The 21,387-nt window shown below is 45.4% G+C and overlaps 2 protein-coding genes across 2 annotated transcripts; one reads left to right on the top strand and one right to left on the bottom strand.

Annotated features, from left to right (window-relative positions):
• Window positions 1–6,741: 6,741 nt before the first annotated feature.
• LOC129388123 (uncharacterized) lies at window positions 6,742–10,629 on the bottom strand. Its single transcript, XM_055078253.1, has 2 exons — window positions 10,519–10,629; window positions 6,742–9,428 (listed from the first exon to the last, which is right to left on the bottom strand). The coding sequence occupies exons 1-2, from the start codon at window positions 10,627–10,629 to the stop codon at window positions 8,613–8,615; spliced, it is 927 nt and encodes a 308-aa protein (XP_054934228.1). The 3' UTR covers window positions 6,742–8,612.
• On the top strand, window positions 10,600–19,212 carry LOC129388124 (uncharacterized). The gene is made up of 2 exons (XM_055078254.1): window positions 10,600–10,815; window positions 15,756–19,212. Exons 1-2 carry the CDS (start codon window positions 10,600–10,602, stop codon window positions 16,014–16,016), a joined length of 477 nt encoding a protein of 158 aa, XP_054934229.1. The 3' UTR covers window positions 16,017–19,212.
• The last annotated feature ends 2,175 nt before the right edge of the window (window positions 19,213–21,387 follow it).

Genomic DNA, 21,387 nt, shown 5'->3' with positions numbered 1-21,387 from the left:
ATTTGTTGTATCTAAATATCAGGTATGATGAATTGGGGAATTATGATGTAAAAATGATTATCTGATGCTTTCGTAATGTCATCATAATAAATTTTAAGGGATAGTTTCAACTTTGTCCCATCATATTCTTTTTCTTTGTGTACCATGTTCACTTTTCTCTTATCAAGCATGCACAAACTTCCTCAGCTTTCTATGTTGTTAATAAAAGAAGCCGTAATGCTTTTCTCGATGAATCCACGCTGAATCAAAAAATTTCATGTACTACCCATGATTCTCATGGTGGCTGAATGATTGAAGGCTGGATTGATTGGATGGTTTTTATGAGCATCCCTTTAATTAAGAACTGGTGCCAGTAAATCTCTAGATTTACCAGTCTACTGCATTTATTCCCATCACTTTAGGTCTGTGGTTTGAACCGTTAAACCTTTGAACCTTTAAAATAGTTTATCGCACTAAACTGTTGCATCTTTTCAGTCTGTGTGTTCCCTACGATTACGCCACAAATACTCTGACCGTCTTTTATGATTCTCCACAGATCCCTTAACCTTTCCTTTGTTATCTTTGAAGCTTAAGGCTCAGGAAGGGCAACTATGTTGTCATTTCTATGTGGATGTGTAATGCAGCATGCTGACTAAACATGCTCAGTGGTTTCTGCACTATTTCATAAAGCTGTGCACAAAGAGTCATTATTAGCAAATTTTCTTAACGCCGCATTCTCAGCCATCATGACTTGTCTTCAAATGGTAGTGCACTGCCCTTTGAATTATTATGCAATTTTTCTCTTTTGATTTCACTTTTTACTGTTCTATATCTTTCCAAAGCTGGTTTTGTCTTCATTGCACCTATGCAGTATGCTGTTTCTGTTACTGTAGCTTTACGTTTAACACCCTTTTTTCTTTTTTTGCTGCCATCCATGCTGTTAATGTAGTACTTACTAGTGAGTTCCCTCATTTTTTTTCCCCACTGTGAGGTGGAATTCTTTTTATATAGGTACCTAAAAACCTTAGCCCTCCATCTGTTCTCGATCATATTCCTCTAATCATTTTTTGAAGGAGATTTTGCTCTGTGCCTCCCACTCTTCAAAGTACACCCAGCCTTGTTTGTAGTACTTCATAGCACTAATTTTCCAACAGCGCTTTGATTTCTAGTCCCGATTGCACTTCATATTTTAATTGCCACTCAAGGTTCCCTCTCATGATGGTGGTACAAAACTGTATGCTCACGTGCTGTTAGATAATTGATGCCTGCTGCAATGTCTTGAGGGTATAATAGGCATGTGTGGTGACCGTAAGCACTATTTTGTGCTGCTGCATGCTTTTCATCTTGTGGCCATATTAGCGTGTACGCTGTAGTTCCAGCATAGCGTTCGCGAGGGAGGGAGAGGGGGCCTGGTTGGTGGGCGTCTCCTTCTCCAGCGTCGCTGAGCACATACACAACCCGCATGCCCTGTTTATCTGTCGTGTGTGTAAACAGTGGGCATGCCAAGATGGCGTGGTGTCATATGGGCTGTCTTCCCATTAGTACTGGACGTTGCGCAATCTCGAGTTTCGATGAGGGGTTGAAGCGAGAGGTACTTCCGGCACTTTTCATGGTAACGGTGTCCCATTGCGAGCTTCAGCCTCTGGAGTGCAATGGAAGTGAAAGCATGGCTGGCTTAGCTTCGTACCGCCTATACGAATATGTCGGCACGGCATGAAACCGTCTCTTTTGTCAGATTCTTAATATCAACAAAATTAATTTTTTATAATTGAAATTTGCTTTTCCTGGTTGCATGCTAAATAAAAAAATTTTGCGGCCCATTATGTGTAAGAACAATCCATTGGCAACTGTATTTATTTGCATAAAAGGTCAAATTTAATTTACCGAAATTTTGATATAACGAAACAAATTGCCGATTTTACCAACTTTGTTATATCGAGGTTTAACTGTACTTGACACTTGTTCTCCTCAGGTTAACTTGGAGCAGCAGCATGTTATGTATGAATAATTCTTGCAATGAATATTGAGGCATATAGGCTCATTAATGCATATCGTGGCTATTTTAGTTGCGATCAAAATGTTCAGGATAGTGCACCAATGTAATATGATAATGGCAATTATGATTGAAACAAGGGTGGTTAATTAAACTGACATGTTTGAAAGTGTGAGTAAGTGCCACTTAGTTTTTTGCAATTTTTTGCTGAAGTCACGAGTAAAGGTGAACTGCTTAGGAATGAGCTGATAGCAGCAATGTTTGTTTGCTGCCATTGCTGTTGCCTGCATTGCTATCGCCTCAAAGAATTGATGCGCTGTCAGGGAAGATGGCTTCAACATATACACTCACACTAGTGTCCTGCATCTGAATCCAAAAAGCAGCAATAAATGCCTGTACAAAAGTTTCACAGCCTTTGTAACGTGGCCAATGGTGTTCTGCGCCCACTCTCATATGGGATGTCTTACACAATGTTCGAAATGTATGGTTTCAATGGCATTTTTGGTTTCGAATCACAATAAATGTAAGGGATACATGGTTTCCAGAGAGCATCACGTTATCCTGAGGTTTCCTTTAAAGCATTAATTGCTTTATAGTATATTGTTTCCTTCTACATGCTTCAGTGGCATCTGTAATGGTGGCTGCCAGCCAACGCTATATATACCAGCAATGTCCAAGCACCTTTTTGCAGTTCACTGTTATTTATTGCTGCACTGTAACAGTGTTGCACATGACTGATTCATGAACTAGTGCCCTGGCTTCAAGTTCATGGAATGCTGTCCCTCCCATTACAACAAGCAAATGGGGCCAACTGTCGTGTTGGCTGCTGGCTGTGAACCACCTATACTAAATCCATCTGCATTTACATGCACATTGCAATTCGGTTGGGCTGGGTCAACCAACGCCATTCATTTGGGCCAACTCGATGTTCACAGAGCCTCACCAGATAGCATTTACATGTGTGTGACAGCAAATCTTGGGCCAACAAGCCACTCAACCCACTTTTGTTGGGTTTGTGTAAGCACACTGTACATCACACTGACATGCACATAGGCTATCGATGAAATGAAATTACCGAGCGTACAGCATCAAGCAAAGGAAATGCTTGTAGGATAGATTATCATTATCATACCACAAAGGGTACAATTATTAAGCATTAGCTTCTTTGCAGCAATGCAATCCTTCAATTCATAGAGTGTGAGGGGAAATAGGCTGAGTACACTGAAAGAATTAAGGGGATGGAGTGAGGAAGCTGTGAAGGAGTGAGAGGGGCCATGCGGTGTGGTGAGGGCAGTTGAGCATATATAAAATTAATTGCACATTATACAGAGTGTTTTGTGTAACTTGAACCAAGGATTTTTAAAAAGTGGTTAACCTCGACTGAATGAAACCAACGACATATGGTTTGCCATCATGTGCTCCTTAAGGTATTTTTTAAATTGTGCTTAACTAGTTAATTAACTAAGATCAATCATGCAAATTTAGCACAATATAAAAAAATATCCTAAGGAGCGCCACATGACGGCGAACCGTATGTTGTTGCATGAGTAGTTGGTTTCATTCAGTTGCAGTTAGCCACTTTAACAGCGAAGCTGTGAAGGGCTAGTTTCCCGTGTGCACACGTATAGAAAAAAAACTATCATCATCAGGATTGGCTCCAGCATCGTCTTCTTCCACAGCTAGCTAGTTGGCGCCCTTTGGCACTACTACGTGAATGCGCTCGTGCCACTGCTCCCGTATTCGTCATCATTAATTAATTCATTCATTAAGAAGCACAGACATAACCAATAATTGAGAAATACTTTAATGAACCGTTTGGATTTACCTAGTGGTAAACACAGGGGCCACACGTTTCAGCTCCGCTGGTTTACCATCTGTACGGAGTGCTTGGACTGATAATTTTTTTTAATTTGATTCAAGTTACGTGAAGCACCCTGTATATAATGAATTGGCTTATACAGTAATTTATGCTAGCCCTAAAGATGTACCAGTGGCGTGCTCTGTTCTTCACAGAATTATGTGATCAAAATTCAAATGGTACCGAAATATTCCGCTGCAACAGTTGTATATGTGCCATCAAGAGGATAATTGTTTAACGAAAGGAAAGCTTTCTTTACTTTCCAGGTTTTGGTGCACCTATTCATCCGTTTTCAGATGGGTTAAAAAGTATGCCAATCCCAGAGACAGTGTAATAATAGTAAACTCTGGCGGTCCTGCAGATCTGTAGATCTAATTATATAGGGGATGTGGTCAGATGGTTGTGACGGAGTGAGCGGAGGGGTGTGGTGAGGTGTAGGGGGGGTTCATAATGAACAGATCTTAAAGCGCCCCCTGCACGCCAGTGGCATAGCCAGAAATGTTAAAAATCAAAACATTTCATTGCAAACCTTGCCAGCTGGTTTCGGGACCGTGTATTTTGCGTCCATAGGCCAACCAATCACAGCGGAGTACGCGCGCCGCTGGGTTCCTTGCACGCACAACCACGAGACGGTGCTCACCTCCATGCATCTTAGCACATTAACAATACTCACTGACTCTCAAGCCATGTGTCGGAATTATATGAACGGCAGAATAGGATGCAGAGCGCTTCACATCCTCTGCTCCTGCAGGACTAACAACAAAGTCAGGCATACGATTTTCTGGGTACCGGGACACGCTGGAATAGAAGGGAACCTAAGGGCGGACAAGGCAGCTCGAGAGCACACAAACAGAGCGGCCACAAACACCGACCCTGACGTACCCATACCAGTCGACCCAAGCTACTCTGACATTCTGAATTACTATAAGGGGGTCCGAATCAAATACCCTCCACCCCACAACAGCCTAAATCAGCATGAAGCAACCTCTTGGAGGAGGCTGCAAGCAGGAACATACCCAAATCTAAACACACTAATCAAGATGTTTTTACCCAGTATAGAGACATTTGCCCCTGGTGCGGCGCCAAGCCCACCTTATATCACATTACATGGGGATACGTTCACAATCAACAAATTCTTCAAATAAAAGACCTGAGTGCGGAGCAGTAGGAGAGAGTGCTCTCCAGCAGCGACCCAAAAGTTCAGCATGGTCTAGTAAGGCACGGTCACTGAGTAGCCACCCTCAGTGGTGCCCTGGAATAGGGGCGTTGACCCTGCGCAGATGGGGAAGAAGACCGTGAAGATGGCCGACCACATCTGCCACCGCTAATTTCTAACCAATTAGAGCAAATAAAGTTTTTCCTCCTCCTAGCACATCCAGGGCAGCAGCGGCCGTGTGGGGGAAAGAAAAAGAAAATATCAGAAAGCTCGCCTTCGCACATCCGCAGCAGCGGCATTGCATTAGCCTCATCACATCGCATCACTTTATTTTCCTTAAAGACCCCTTTTGGGGTGTTACATAAGGGGTGGGGTTTACAAGATGCAGGCGTTTACAGAAGTTGAAAACGTGGATGGACAGGTTATGGCAGTGATGTGGGGAAGGCCGTTCCAGTCAGTTGCTGTTCGTGAAAAAAATGAGTTCATGAAGGTAGTAGTACGAGCTCGTGGACGAAAAACTTGAAGAGGGTGACCGATGCGATGGGATCTGCGTGGTGGGGGTGCACAGATGTATGCTTCTTGTCTTAGGGGCGAATAAAAGAACTTCTGATACAAAACAAGACTGGCAATGTGACGGCGAGCAGAAAGATCGCACAAAACTGATTGCAATTTTAGAGATGATATACTAACGTCGTATGAGTATGAAGAGTGAATAAATCTGGTAGCCCGGTTTTGTACAGCTTCGATGGCATTTGTTAAATATGTTTGTTGAGGGTTCCAGATGGGCGATGCGTATTCCAGTTTAGTTCTGATAAGGGAGATGTATGCTTGTTATCTGACGTGTTGAGGGGCTTCCCGCAGGTGATGTTTTAAGAAACCTAATGTTTTAGCTGATGATATTAGGTTAGTCACATGCAGACGCCAAGATAAGTCATCAGAAATGGTGATACCTAAATATTTGTAAGAGTAGACGAGGTCAACAGGGGAGTTAGAAACTGTATATTCAAAAACAAAAGGGTTGTGACGGCGGTGAAAGGACGTACTTACATTTGTTAGGGTGTAGTGTCATCATCCACTGCGAACACCAGTTTAGCACGTGCTTTAGGTTTGCCTGAAGGGATTCTTGGTCACAAGGGTTAGTTACCGAACGGTAAATAATGCAATCATCACCGAACAAGCGGATATGACAAGGTACCCGCTGGGGTAAGTCATTAATGTAAATGAGGAAAAACAAGGGACCGAGGACGGAACCCTGCGGGACGCCGGAGGTGACTGGGAGCAGATCGGAGGATTGGTTATTAATAAAGACGGAGGTGACTGGGAGCAGATCGGAGGATTGGTTATTAATAAAGACAGACTGAGAGCGATGCGTGAGGAATTAATTAATCCATGCGATGATGTTTGGATGTAGGTTCAACTGGGAAAGTTTAAGAAGCAAGCATTGGTGAGGTACCTTATCGAACGCCTTAGCGAAGTCTAGGAAGATGGCGTCAGCTTGTAGATTAATATCAAGGTTGGCATGAATGTCATGAAGAAAAAAATGGCTAGTTGAGTCTCGCACGAAAGACCCTTACGAAAACCATGCTGTGGCGGATGGAAGAAGTTATTGGAATCTAAGAATTGCATGATTTGGAAGTAAATGACATGTTCCATGATTTTGCAGGGTATACTTGTTCATGAAATAGGCTGATAATTAAGAGGTGAATCAGTATTACCTGTTTTGTGCATGGGAACGGCTTTCCCCACTTTCCAGTCGTCCGGAATGGTTCCTTCGGAAAGTGATTGTGAAAACAAAAAACAGAAAATACTGGAACAGGCTAGGTTAGCGTTTTTCAAAATTTTTGGATTAATGTCATCTATGCCGGCAGCAGATAAATTTTTTATTTTATCTATCATGCACGAAATTCCACTACTGTTGAACGTTATGGTGTCCATGGCTGTAGTAATAATAAGTGGTAATATAAAACAGGGTGCTTCGGATTCGTCGGTAAAAACAGATGAAAATGCAGTGTTAAAGGTGTCTGCACAGTCGGTATCAGCCATGATTTCACCAGCATTGTTAGTGAGGGTGATAGCGTGTGCTTCCTTCGGGTTTATCACCTTCCAGAATTGGGTTTGTCACCTTCCAGAATTTCTTAGGGTTATCAACTATCATTTTTGGTAGCACCACTTCGTAAAATGAGCACTTAGCACTTCCAGTCGCAGTCAAGTATGCGTTCTCAGCTTCATAATACTTTTCTCATGCGTGGCGTTTAGCTGTACGAAATGCACGTTTTTTCTTGTTCTCGAGCCTTTTTAGTGTCTTTGTGAACCAGGGTTTCTGATTATTCTTTCGTAAACTGCATGACGGAATGTATTCATTTGTTAGTTCAATAATTTTATGTTTGAAAAGGATCCAGTTCTCATTTACACCTCCGGAAAGATAGGTTGTTTCAAAGACCGACAGAAAGTTCTTCTGTCGGTTATTTCAGTGTTGATTGCTTCGTAGTTTCCCTTATCGTAGAGCCTAATAGTTTTCTGGGAAGTTTGTTTTAATTCAGGTGAGAAGTTAAAATTGGCATGGATTACTATATGGTCGCTGATTTCTCGGAGGCCTGTAATGAAATTAAGGCTGTCTGGATGAGTGGTCAGTATGAGATCCAGAGTGTTAGCTGCTTTCCCTGCGACACTTGTTGGTTTGGATACAACTTGGGTCAAGTTAAAATTAAGGTAAACGTCAATGAAGTCATTCGGCTCTTCTTGACCAACTATGGGCTGAGGTTGATTACTCCAGTCGATATTGGGGTAATTGAAGTCCCCAAATAGTAGGATGTGTGCTTTAGGGTGCTTTGAATCTAGTTTATTTAGAGCATTGTGGAGCATGCAGGGAAAGTCGGGACTTTTGCGAGGTGGCCTATAACACACACCACTTAATAACGTCAGTGGTGAAGCGCGGCACATAATCCACAACATTTCTAAGTCTGACACGACATTAATGGCAGAACAAGACACTTGTTCGCTGACTGCAATTAGAACTCCTCCCCCGCGAGAATACTTGCGATCAGCACAAAAAAGATTCAAATTGGGCAGGTCAAACAGAATTTCTGAGTCGGTGATATCAGTGTTCAACCACGTTTCGGTTAATATAAGTAGAGTGTTGCCTGACGAAGTTACAAGGTTTGATACGATATCGCGTTTCGGCATGAATCTGCGAATGTTAGTAAAGATTACTGATAGTGAAACGGTGGCACATGGCATAGGTGGGGGATAGTGCGATGACCGGCAAGGATGAGTTGATTCTTAAGATATTTCTTTTACACATTCTGAAAGTTCATCAAAAACGTAACGTTTTGGGCCAATATGCAAAGTTTTAAATCTCAGGGAAAAAGGCACGGACTTCGCCCTGGCAAAAGCGACAAGATGTTTCTGGCAGTTTTGAACGCGGTGTGAAAAGTCTTCACCTACGCTGTAGTCGGTACCTTTGAATTCTAAACCTTTAGAAAGAATTGATTCTTTAGTTTTAAAGGATGTAAACTTAACGATAATTGGGCGTTTCCTGTCCTTAGAGTGTCATCCGAGGCGACGGGCGCGTTCGATGTCGTTAGGGCTCGACTGGGTGTCCAGGTGGTCAGAGCAGTGGCGAATGATTAAGTCTTCTGTAAGCGAATACATTTCAGTGGGGTAGTATCGGGTAAACCATAGAAAAGTAGGTTGTTTCGCCGGGAGCGATTTTCTGCGTCATCTAGACAAGCTTCTAGCACATTAACTAAACGAGTTGTTGCAGCTGAAGTGGCTTGAATCATCTCTAGATAACTGTGGAGTGCAGGCAGACTTTCACAATGAGTTTCTAAGGCACTGAGACGCATAGTCAGATTAGTCATTTTCTGGTCCATTGACAGCAGTTGGCCCTTAAGCTCTTGCACTTCATTAACCAATTCAGTCTGGCCAGCAGACGTCTTTTTTAGTTCATCAATGATTACGTCTAGCTTGTCGGGGCCAAGGTTGCTCTCAATGTCACCGCACATCAGTAATGGGGACTGAACAACATGAAAGCACTCGATACAGGTAGCAAGGCAACACTGGGGGCTCGGAAGCTGTACCAAAAAGTAGTTGCTGGTTTTTTTTGTGAATAGAGTCCGATGCTTACCAACCTGCATGGCGAAGACAAGTGGATTAGACAATTGTGTTGTGGCACAGCCACCGAGCCCACAGGGTGCGGTGGACGGTTGCTGCTCATTTATAGTTGGCACGTTGAGTGTGGTTACTGACGATAGGGCCTTCCAGTCTGCGCTGAGGGTCAAGTTGACTTGAGTCGGCAGAGCGGAAAAGGGGGCGTTGGGGGTTGCTGTGCAGAATGTCCCTCCGTCAGGTGCACCGCGCAAGAGCGCACGCTCTATCATGGTCGCCCAGGGAGTGCAAAAGACAGCAGGGAGCATGACGCAGATGATCAAGGGCGAGTACACCTGCATGGCGAAGACGAGTGGATTAGACAACTGTGTTGTGGCACAGCCACCGAGCCTACCTACAATGCCTCTCTACGATGCCCGAATTAAGTCTTCCGTGTCACTTTGTGCGGACATTCAATAAACACAAACTCGTGTTTCGACTCATTATGCACTCACACAAAGCTTATAAATTCTAACTTGTTGGATCTGCTGCAATTTCTTTTTTTTTCTTGGGGAAGTGGAACGCACTTCACTGGGGACGGTGAGTAGGTCTGGGCAGGCCCCATGCTAACAGAAATTTTGGGATAGGGGCACATGCCCATAGTCCCAGAGAAAGAAATTCAAGTATGCCCTAGTGCCCAGTGTGCCACGCCCTGGCTACGCCAGCACACAACAAAGAGAGGTGAGGAAAAGTTGTGGGAAACTGCAACGGGGGTCCATCGGATTTCGAAGACACTAGCGCTGTGTATGATGATTGTTGATGTTTTCTACGTGAATTTTTTTAGAGTGTGGAGCACCAGTCGTGGAGTAAGAGAAGGAAAGGCTTGGAGATCAACGAAGGGGTGTACTTCGTTTGCTACCCGAAGCAGAGGACGCGGGAAAAAAAGGAAAATTATAAGTGGTGCATGTGCACAAACAGCGTTCAACAGGCTTAGAAAAGTAGTTTGTCTATGCATAACTAGGCTCCTAGTATGGTCCTATGGTCTAAGCCATAGCATCCTCGATGTCTAAAGCTCCAGCAATGCCTACCTTACTAGGTGCCTGCCGCGTCGCTAGTTTTCCCATTGGAGTGGAGGTTCCTGTAGTTCAGGGTAGTCGCGGAAGACGGCGCTCGTTGCCTACCCTACTTCCTGTTGCAGAGGAAGTGACGATTAGTAGGCTGGCTCGGGCTAGACCAATGGCTTGACGAGCATGGATTTGACGAGAGACCGCGGGTCCTGCCTCTGGGATTGCAACAGACGCCGCTAAAATCTCGGAGGCAGGGAAACGTGATTCACGTTTGTAGCAGCCGCCGCAACTAACGCTGAAGCCGACCCTAGTGGAGAGGGGAAAAAGAAAGGAGAGGGGCCGGAACCGCGGCCAGACCACAGAACACTTCTCAACTCACGCGGCAGGCATTGGCTCCAGTCAGGGCAAGGCGTTGGTCAGGGCCATAGAGTTTCCTACAAAAGTTTTTGTAGAAAACTCTATGGTCAGGGCAGCAGCTTGCCACCGCCATCGTCAAATCCGATGCAATCCAAGCCGGAGCCGATTCAATGCACCGAACATGGCCGACCGTGGCGAAACCGCGAAACTACAGGAACTCTGCCCGCCACGTAAGGTGCTGCACTTCAGCGACGGCGTGCTCCAGGAAAACAGCTCGGAAGAGAATGAGCCACCTGTGCCCATGACCGTGGTAGACCCGGTAAGAGACAGCGCCACTGTCTAGCAGAGGTTTATTTGAGGCGATGGTCTAGGGAAGCTGTTCCTTGAATGCCAGCTGGGCCACTTGCGTCCCCTTTTCAAGCGGCAGGCACGCTAGAGCAACGCCTCCTATAACTATATGCCTGGAACGTCGCTCTCTTTTCCATAGGGAGCTCTCTGCCGAGTGTTGCGACCATGCGCCGCAGGACGGCGCGCGCCACCGTACCGGTCCCCATGGCAACCACAGCCGCCGCCGCCGAAAGCATCGCGGCTTCACGCCGCTGCTCCCCCGCTTTCAGGCGGGCGCGCTGGAACCCGGCTGCGCTGCTGCGAAATTTTGTGCGAAGACTAACTAACGGGCGTCAAAAAAGCACAATCATGTTGCTCACACAAAGCAGTTATTCAGGGATATAAACGATGCATAGTGTTTCGGGCTTTTTTTTAAGGGGATTTCGTTCACGCGTTTTTCTTCTTTCTTTTCTTCTTGCTTTTCTTTTTTTTACGTGTGGCTGCCCGTTTAAGAGCGGCCATGAAAAAAACAATGGTCATTGATAAATTGTGATGTTGTGCTTTTTCATGAGCACTCTATCTAGATCGGTAAACGCTGGATTGCCTGCCTTGTTACAGGGAAGATAGGTCACCGTACGTGCGTCTATTGACAATACTAATGGCGTGGAGAGGAATATCAGCATTATGTAGGAGGCTTCTGGATAAAGCGATTTAAATATTTAAGAGCTTGAAGCATGTGCTTCGCGCTGTTCCGTTTCTTAAGGCGCCAGGAATTATATTTACTCGAATAATCGCGCGCTTAAGCCCGTGGTGAAGAAGACATGATCGAAAGATAGAACATATATACACAGCGCCTGTATACATTATTGATTCGTGGTAGGCTGAACGAAACACAAAACAAAGAAAATAACACTAAGTGCACATAATCAGCCAGTTGTGATGTCACGAGAATTTAATGCACGACCCAAAAATCGTTCCTAAGCAGATCGCAGTGCTAGCTCAGCAATGTTAGAAACTCGACCACATTACTCGCACCTGCTTGTAATAAAAAGCACACGTTAATATAAAGTTCATGTGAGATATTCTTTTCTGGTTTATCACAAGCAGATGATGATGATTCCACGCACTTTGATGCAGAAAGTGGTTGGTGGTTAAAGTGTGGCACGGCGCTTCGTGTACTGCCACACAACAAATGTACTACAATTTCAATACTTTTCTCGACAGGGGCTTTTTGTCCAGAAACTTGACGACAGCATTCGTGTCGGTTTTTGCTTGCGCATAGTTTGCAAAAAGTGGCTTAATGAGCTTTCTTGCGATGAGTTCCAACAGGCCCTTGCGGTGGTCTGAATCGGTGTTGCCGCAGGTCAAGACGGGCAGGCTCATGAGCTCTTGCACTGTCCTCTGCACGCATACTTCGAGAGGCTTCTCGACTGACCGTCGCTGCGACAGTATGCAGTCCGCAAATCTGCGAAGACCTATAAGAACTTTGACGAGCTCCTCCGTCGGGTAGAAAAGGCCGCCGCGATCCTGGTGAGTGATGAGACCATGAGCGGGAGCACTGCTCTTTGGTGCCTGAAGCATTGCAACGCAGTCAGCACAGGGAATGCGCTAGCTTACAGCTCGAACAATGAACCCTCCCATCATGGCCACGCTGGCAATGTCGGGGTTCGAGACAAGTGGTCTGTCTGACAAACAGTGCTCTCTTAGACTCATTGCTGCTATGTTCAAGATGCGCTCGGCGGTGCCTGCGGTCGTATGGCCCTCGTGCTGAATTGGAAGAAGCTGCTTTGATGTGAAACTTGCCGAACTCTGCACATTGCTGCCACTGGAACCGGCTATGATGCCTGTTTTCAACATCTTTTCGAGACCGCATATTGTGCTCCTGACGTCTAGGGCATCATCACATCCAGCACTACGCCGCAAGAATCCAAACATCGCCTCGATAGGATCACTCGACATTTTGCGGGTAAGAACAAAGCTAAATTGCTTCTCAGTCAGCAGATGGCGGATGCAAGCAACATTTGATTGCGTTGTGAATATCAGAGCATGACACGTCTCCTTGCTGAAAAAGTTTTCAGTCTTGCTGGCATCCCTCAGATCTTCGATGTACGCGATGAAAGCGTGTTCCAGCCAGTCGCGCCTTGGATCATCCACATCACTGAATGGACGGCAATCATCGTTGTTACAATGAATGAACTGCTGGCAATTGCTTATGTCCATTAGAGTAAACCATTTCTGCATCGCTTCCAGAAAGTGGATTGTAGGCCCTGCCGATGCAAACTCAATGTCCGCAGTGTGCCCTGCTTGGCCTTTCAAATATTTGAGGGCCCCAATTACTGCGGCCGACAGCAACTGCACGGCCAGTTTCACGCTCATCTTTTCAATATTGGACGGGTAGAGGTGCTTTCGCGTGAGGAACCTGATTGGCTTTACTGTTAAGTTCTTCTGCATTTTGTGCACCATCTTTAGGTACTTCGATGATATCTCTTTTTCTCCGCCGATGTCTTTCGCCAGAAATTGCGATCTCACATTTTTGTTTATATGGCTTTGATCAAAAGCCAGAAAGATATGCTTAGTCAGATCTGCAGGGTGCGGAGCGCGTATACGCAGGACTCCATCACACAAAATTTGCATGGCTGTCACATTTATCTTGTGATTATCTGTGACAACGCGGACGACATCGAAGCCGATCTCCGACGTTTTCTCGATGACATGGCGCATGACTTCTGCTAGTTGCTCCCCTGTGCACCCCTTTGTGAAGAAATACCCGACAGGTATCTTGTATCGACCGTGGAGCCCGCAGAGCAGAAAGCAGAGGACAGAGTTTGCCAGGCACTCATTCTGAGAGTTTGGGACAAGGTGTTGCAGTTCCGCGCCCATGTTCACGTCGCCAATGAACGCGTCCCTTTGTTTGTGGTATTGTAGTTTCTGGCGAATTCTCATTTCGTCTATGATAAGTGAACAAACTTTTGACTGTGGCGTTTCAAGCGCTAATATTTCTGTTTCCAGGCGGCAACGAACTAGCTGAGTAAAGCCAACTTCTCCGGAAACCGCGCCGATGTATTTTTGGAGGGTCTTGTTGCAAGGCAACCTCAGCAGGTCTTCGGAGCGCAAGTACTCGTACGCCTTCGCTGACAAATTTCGGAGTACGATGCTATGTCGCAGCGTTGTTTCCGACCATTGTGGCTTCTTTTTTCTGTAGTTCTTTACCTGGTCAACGATTAGGAGTGCCTTTAAATTTCCTTTATCGGCATCGGACGTCACTTCTAGGAATGTACCAACGTGTGCTGCTTCTTTCAGCTTGAGTAGTTCCTGTTTGTAGGATTCTACAGTCCTACTCAGCCTCTCATTTTTCGCTTTGAGCGCTCGTTCTTTCTCGCGCCACCGCTTGCGCTGGACAAAATAGGTCGAGGAATACAACTTCAAGGGTGTCTGTGTCTTGTACGAACGTTTGGCATGCACCATCCCTGTACGTGGTGCATTCAAGCTACGGGAATTCTCGGCTGTTAGATCATTCATCGTGGTTTCCTCTCGCTGAAGTTGAATGGCATGGCGCGTTGGCTCGGTTCCTTCAGTGTTATTCTCGTTACTTTCGTGCCCTGGAGGCGTGGCTGGTCCTTGATTTCCTTCATTTGCGCATTCCGGTGGTCCGCAAGGCAATGAAGCACTCGAAGGGGCACGCTTACGTTTTCGCGCCCTGCCTTGAGGTTCCGTCCCGCTCTCGCTTTGTGCGAGGCACCGTGTCCGTTCGCCGAACACAACGGACACTGTCGTGCTCTCAGTTTGTGCAAGGCACGGTGTCCGTTCAGCGAACACACTGGGTACCGTACCGGGTTTCAGAAGTCGCTTCGTGAAGTTCTCCTTGAAATCCGTAGGACGGAAGTGGAGGCTGCACACAACAGAGCAGTCCGAGATAGTAATGATCGGCAAAGCGTCTCTTGATATAGCTCTCAGCCACTCTGTACGCAAAGCGTTTTCCGCTGGCACCTCGTGGAAGGACACCCCCGGTTGCTTCCGTCCCCAACTTGACGGGCAGCCTGGTACGCAACAGCAACGCATCGTTGCGCGTGTAAATCACTAAATGTTAGTAAGGCGGACACACACATACAGTAAACACCCACCGGCTCTGTAACATAATTTCAGGCCCTGATGGTACTGAAATAAAAATACCGTCTCTGCAGTAACAGACGGCGAGCAAGCATCACGCGAACGAAGGCAAAGCTGACGGGTTTAGCAGACGAACTTACCACCATTCGCCTGTGGCTCAGTTTCCAATAAAAAAAAGGGTTTCAAGAAAGTGAAGTTTACTTTATTCAGCAATTTTTCATCTCGTCGCAGCGATAAAAAACGTCACATGTGTGTCGTCGTCTGCATGCAGCAACGGTGAAAACGCACGATGTCGTCTGCTCACGACGCGCCAGCCGCTTGGCTGCCGACGTCGCTCCCGGTAGCCGCGTCACCGGCGTGTTTACAGGCGCTGGCCGCGAGAGGCGCTCGCCACCGTACCAAAAGGAGGAGAGTACAGGCGAGGGAAGGGCAGCGCGTTTGCGGCTCACGTTCCAGGCATAGTATATTATAGGAGGCGTTGGCTAGAGACACTTCGGAAGCATACGCGGTGAGGCGTCTGTTTCGAGCAATCGTACGGGATGCCAGGATGCCTTTCGGCTGTAATTTCAGCACTGGCATCGTGCACCGCGCACCGAATATGCGCCCGAAGTGAGTTACACGTAACTGCCGCACAACTTCGGTGACAGCGCAACACGAACACAAGAGAATAGGACGGACAGCGGCACTACTCGCAACTCTTCTCCGTCCTCTTCCCCTGTGTTCTGCTTGGCGCATAAGATGGATCTATATCAGCCAGCCCGAATTTCAGTTCTTTTCCAATTGGCGCGCTGCGAGACCATAGTGGCGTGCGGCGGCGGCTTGCAGAGGACGCTGCCGTGGGCGCCGTTCCTGCTGCACTGGGCGCTGCAGCTGGGAAGCCAGGCCCTGGCCGTGTGCGACTACCTGGGAGAGCATCTGGCCAACTGGTTCGGCGTCACGGCGCCCAAGTACCGGTACGAGATCGAGCATGGACAGGCGGACGACGATGACAACGAGCAGAAGCAGGAGCCCGGCTGGCAGCGACCAGCGGAGCTGCTGCAGGTCACGGCCCAGCAGCCGGCCCAGCAACAGGGTCCGCGCTACTGAGTGTGAACACATTCGTTTACACTGAGCACACGGCGAACCGCAACTATTGCGTGCCAAGCTCGTCCCACCCGCACGCGAAAGCGCACCGACGCACACTTGAAGGCGCACACCGCGATTTATTATTGTTCGTTTGAGCGGCTGGTCGAGCCTGCGCGGAGCACAGGCGGCACGTTGCATGGTCGCGTACCCCATACTCATTCCAAAATGCCAAAGGATCAAAAAGCATACGTGGTATGTGAAGTGGAGAGGGTAGGCTATATTTATTTATATTTAAGGCAATTACGCACGCTTTGGTGGACCACGAACACTTGTCACATATATGAACATCCATGCGGCATAAAATGTAAAGAGCAGAAACTTCATATACCTGTGGCTTGTTTGCGTAGAGAATTCATGTAGACAGTGTACTTGGTAGTGTATTGTTTGATAGTGCCTAGAACTCGTATGCATACAGATGCCTGGTCTGCCTGGAAAAATTGTGAAACAGTTTTCTTGCTTGAAATAGGATGTAATGGGCCGCGAAAAAGTTAGCCCTTCAGACTTCATAGTTTGGTGTTGCTTTCAACGAGCCAAAACATAGACAAGCTTTTGATAACTTCAAGGTTTTTCCAGTACATATAAGGGTTTTGGTCCAGTAACCTGACCCCAAGAATTATGGTATGTATCCAAACTGTTTGTCTTAAGTGCGGTGAAGGTTGCTAGAACCATTTGCTCTTCCCCACTCACTAATTCAAGGGGGCATGAAATGACTGCCAGGAGAAAGACTGGCCTCGAAGTTCCTGGTTAGAGAACATTAAAAACTCAAATATTTATTGTGAATGCCCACGTCTCTTTCAGTAGCACAGGACAACATCTTAATCATACAATGGTGGAAATTCATTTGTGAAGTTAATGAACCTGTAACAACACCAGTGCTAGTCGGTAAATGCCTGTGCGGAGAGGATGAAGGTTGTGTACACACACTGGTGTTTTTAGACAGCAGTGTACATGAGAGTTGCCTAAAAAAGGATCAGTAAATGTTTAAAATAATTTAGCCTGCATAGCACACAGAGACATGCCTCTTAGGTCTGTGTAAGGTGCAGCCATAATTAAATGTTTGGTTAGCATGTAAAAGAAATAATTGCTAACTTCTTGGACAGGCCTTGCATTTTGGAAATATTTTGTTATGTGGGATTTTATGGCGCAAAAGCAAGTTAGGCTCAAACGAATCTTTTTTAACCCCACGAAGCCCAACATATCATTCTTGCTATGCTGAATTAGATACCTCAAAATTCTTATTCAACTGCAGGAAGCTTATTGCAAAGCCCATAATAGTGTCTTTGGTACACTGGAGCGAGTTTTTAGTTGTGGCTAGTTAAGTAAGCAGTTGCAGTCCATTCCCATCAATTCGAGCTAATTCAATTAGGCTTTTCACTTCATTCGAACGCACTGGAAAGTCCCGGTGGGAAGCCATATATTGGAGCTATAAAAAGAAAACTCATTTAGTTTGAATGCCAAGGCATGTTGCTTAGGCTACCTGGTGATGATGACGATCTATTGGTATCCCCTTTGAAACAAGGCAGCAACCAGTAGTCACCTAGCCTGCTTGAGTTACTCAGGTATGCAATATATGCTTTTCATTCTAGCATTTTTGTGTATATTTCCTTTTTCTATTCCTCAAAACTTCTCCGTCTACCTTGTATCGCTACCTATGCCTGTAATGGGTCCGGTCATATCAATCTCTTCCCTACTTTTTTTCCACCAATACTCTAAAAGTCTCTTGCTTATCTTGACTGCTGACAGGTTGATGCTTCCGTCCACTTTAAATCCAAGTGCTTCTGGAAGGTGTATATTACCTATGGGCCTCACTGGGTGAATCTCTTCGCATTCCATTAGGATGTGCTGAGTGATCTCTGGATTATTGCTCCGGTATGTTCTTTTCCTTAGGCGACCTGCACAAGCCTCAAGTAGCAAGGCACTTCCCTTGGTGTTATCGTACAAATATTCCCTTCCAATTTCATTCTCCTCATTCTTGTACATCTTCATGGTCTTTTTTGTTTCCATTCTTTGCATCCAGCTCACAGTCTCCGTTTCTGCCACTTTCTTTCCAATGACTCCTGGTCTTCTGTTTACACTTTCAATTACCCCGTACTTTGTTGCTAACTTTCTTGACCTCTTCTGCCATACTGTGTCCACATTTTTCAGGTACAGATACTTGTGCACTTTGTGCGAGCCTACATCGACTTCCCACTGGCACCCTATCATGTGTGCAGCAGTTACTATAAGCTTGAAAACAAGAAATTTAGCAGACGACTTCACTAGATTCCGGTGTGATGACAGTAACGGCAATAACTTGTCCTGCAGTGATTATAACAACTTGTGCTGCACTCTGGGTGAGGTTTCGACAGTTTTGTCAGTGACTACGGTAGTGTTGGATTTCGGGACCACTGACTGATGACATGCATAGTTATTGTAATACTGTATTGGAAGTAGTCTGTCGATGAAGACAGACTACTTCAAGCAATTAACAAAAAATTAAATCACTTTAGTTTTCCCCCATTTTGTAATTTGACCTTTTGAATAATTTGCCCATAACCATAAGTCCCACAAGGCTCAATATAACTGGAGTGGACTGTACTAATTAATCATTATACTAACAAATTTTTTACTCAAGTAATGTTTGATTTTTAGAAGGTGTATGTATTTCTCTATGTCCAGGAATACAGATGAATGAGTTTTAGTTTTTCTTGATGTGGAATGGTGTTTGGGATTTGTGGGGTTAGAGTTGCCTCATTTTGTTAAAAGCTGATTGCATTAAGCTGATAGCAATGAATATAGTTCCAGTAATCATGGTCAACTAACAACTTATGTGGTGCCGTTGGTGACCAAAACATTGCCAGCCTTTGCTAAATCACTTGAGCTTCCTATAAACCGCAGTGTCCTTTCTGCCTGTGTGTGTGCCTGATTCAAGCTAAACCATGCACCTCTTGGCCAGGGACTGTGGCACATATTTATTCTTGCAGCCTTTTTGCTGCCATTACTGCTCACGCTTTCTTAATGCTGCATATTGTACTGCGAAGCATTCTGCTGGAGAAATTCAGCAGAGCTGAACACATTGTGCATGAAGGTAAATAGGTGTGTTGTTTTCATACGCTAATTGCTGGTTGTTTGTGCCCATGTTATGACTTGTTCTGAATAAACAGGTGCTGAAATGAGGCTTACTATTGCCATTTGTACACCCGCCACTCTGTGGCTATGGCGCTGTGCTGCTGAGCACAAGGTCATGGGTCTGATTCCCAGCCACTGCATTTTGGTGGAGTAGAATGCAAAAAATGCTCACATGCTCTGCTTTGTGTTGGTGCTAAAGTTGGATCAGAGAGCATACGTGTATAGACGATATTGTAACAGACATTAAGAGGAAAAAATGGTGCTGGGCAGGTCATGTAGTGTGCAGATTAGATAACCGTTGGACCATTAAGGTGACAGAATTGGTACCAAGAGAAGGGAAGCGCAGTAGAGGACGACAGAAAATTAATCCAGAGCCCTTGACTACTGCATATGTCTAATCTATTATGCAGTTTTGGTATGTTAGACCCCATAGTTTTACTACCAGTTGCATTAGACACAGAAGCACTCTAACAAATTCACATTGATGAAAACCTACTGGTAACCAAACATACTGGGCCGAGTCTTGAGCGAGTTTGCAGAGCGCAGCGTCATGTGTTGGGCCAAATTCTTTTGGAGAGAAAAAGCGAAGAAAATGGCTTCCTGCAGAATGGTGTTGGGAAGAATGACCTAATTTTCCCTCCCAGTTTCTTTCCTTCGTGGCTTTTCTTGTATTCTGTCCCATATTTGTGTGGTCTGTATGTGGCCTTGAAAGCTGCCATTCTTGAGATTCCAAATGTGCAGTTCCCGTTTTGCATCTTTGACTGTTACCGGCAGTAGCTGAAAGCTTTAGATGCTGTACTGCTTATAAGGGCCCAGTCTCGTGATGATCTTCACTGGCGGTGCTTCAACAGATGCTGGTGGTGGTAGTTCTTAATGGATCGAAGGGCAACCATAATTAAAACACACAGCCTTTCCTTTTATTGTTTACCATGACAAACTGGCCTAATCCTCAAAATGAAAATGCTGAAAGGTGAGGGTAACAAATTTTAATAGAAACAAGGTTCAGGGGATGCACGTCATCCCTAACCTCCCTCAACCTATATTTTTTTACTTGAAGAAAAAACATTTGAATTGTACTAACAAATACATTTGTGGGTTTTTCACATCATTAGCTACCTCTAGGCAAAATATGTGGATACGAAAAACTGAAATGGGCATCTCGCATGAAAGGATGCCTTTATATTCACACATTTCTGCACTGTACAAACTATTACAGAAACAACTCAAATTTTTGCGCCTGAATGGATGACACCACAAAAGTTTCTTGGAGTGGAATGCTCCCTTTGTTGGAAACTCCGTTTGCGGAACATTATTTCCCTAGTCAAAAGTGACGCGCCAACATGTTTTTGTCAGATGACTACACTTGACATCTATATCAGACTTTCTCTCATTTAAGCATTGTGCTATGATTTAGGAGCTCAGGTGCGGGATGTCACAAAATTTCAAAGACAGGCTAGAAAGGGTGTTGATGAAATGTTTAAAGGACCAAATAGCAAATTTTGGTTATACGCAGGAAGTTGTTACGTGCCTTCTAGGGAGCATTCAGCCGCAAGAATTTTTAAAATTGGTTCATTAATAGCTGAGTTAGAAATATTTCAGTGCCGCGAAACCATGAGTTCAGGAGGCCAGTGCTACTGCCAAGAGAGACACCCTCCCCACTTGCCCCGTCTAGCCTCCACAAGCAAAATTCCTTCTGTGCATTCCCCATACCAGAGCTCGAGGATTACTTGATGCATACATCACGGGCCCCGCGTTCTTCCTTTTTTTTTTCCCCTCAATTGTTGCGCGGCTCACTTGCCCCGACGGTGTCACACGCAAGCTGTTGTATTTCTCTCATTTTGCGCAGCCCAGAATTTTGTGCGCTGTGCACGAGAACACCTGACTAGCGGTATAAGTTGGTGCTACACTAGAGCAGGCACAAGCACATCATAGAGCTTGATCACGCACTGGAACACGGTAGGAAGTGGCATAGTTTAGGTGTCTGCACCTACGACTGCACGACATGGGAACAAGCAGGCGAAACAGAAATAGAAACATGCAGACATTCGGTTTGTGTGTTAGATTATTTTTCTAAACTTTAATTCGTCCATTGAAGCAACATATTACACAAATAAGAGATGTCTTGAATAATTCTCATAGTTACGTGTCACTACGAGTGACGTCGCAGCACTGCCATGTACATGAGTGCATTTGCGTGATTGACGTTGACTCTCTGGCTGGAAAC

The sequence above is a fragment of the Dermacentor andersoni genome, chromosome 10, assembly GCF_023375885.2.
Source record: "Dermacentor andersoni chromosome 10, qqDerAnde1_hic_scaffold, whole genome shotgun sequence".
In the NCBI taxonomy this organism is placed as follows: Eukaryota; Metazoa; Arthropoda; class Arachnida; order Ixodida; family Ixodidae; genus Dermacentor; species Dermacentor andersoni.
This window is presented reverse-complemented; position numbering and strand designations above follow the sequence as displayed.

Coding starts and splice junctions, on each gene's coding strand:
- LOC129388124 (XM_055078254.1), top strand. CDS start 10,600: ATGGTCAGGGCAGCAGCTTGCCACCGCCATCGTCAAATCCGATGCAAT. Junction 10,816..15,755: donor CCATGACCGTGGTAGACCCG/GTAAGAGACAGC, acceptor GGCGGCTTGCAG/AGGACGCTGCCGTGGGCGCC.
- LOC129388123 (XM_055078253.1), bottom strand. CDS start 10,629: ATGGCGGTGGCAAGCTGCTGCCCTGACCATAGAGTTTTCTACAAAAAC. Junction 9,429..10,518: donor CTGGAGCCAATGCCTGCCGC/GTGAGTTGAGAA, acceptor TTCGCCATGCAG/GTGTACTCGCCCTTGATCAT.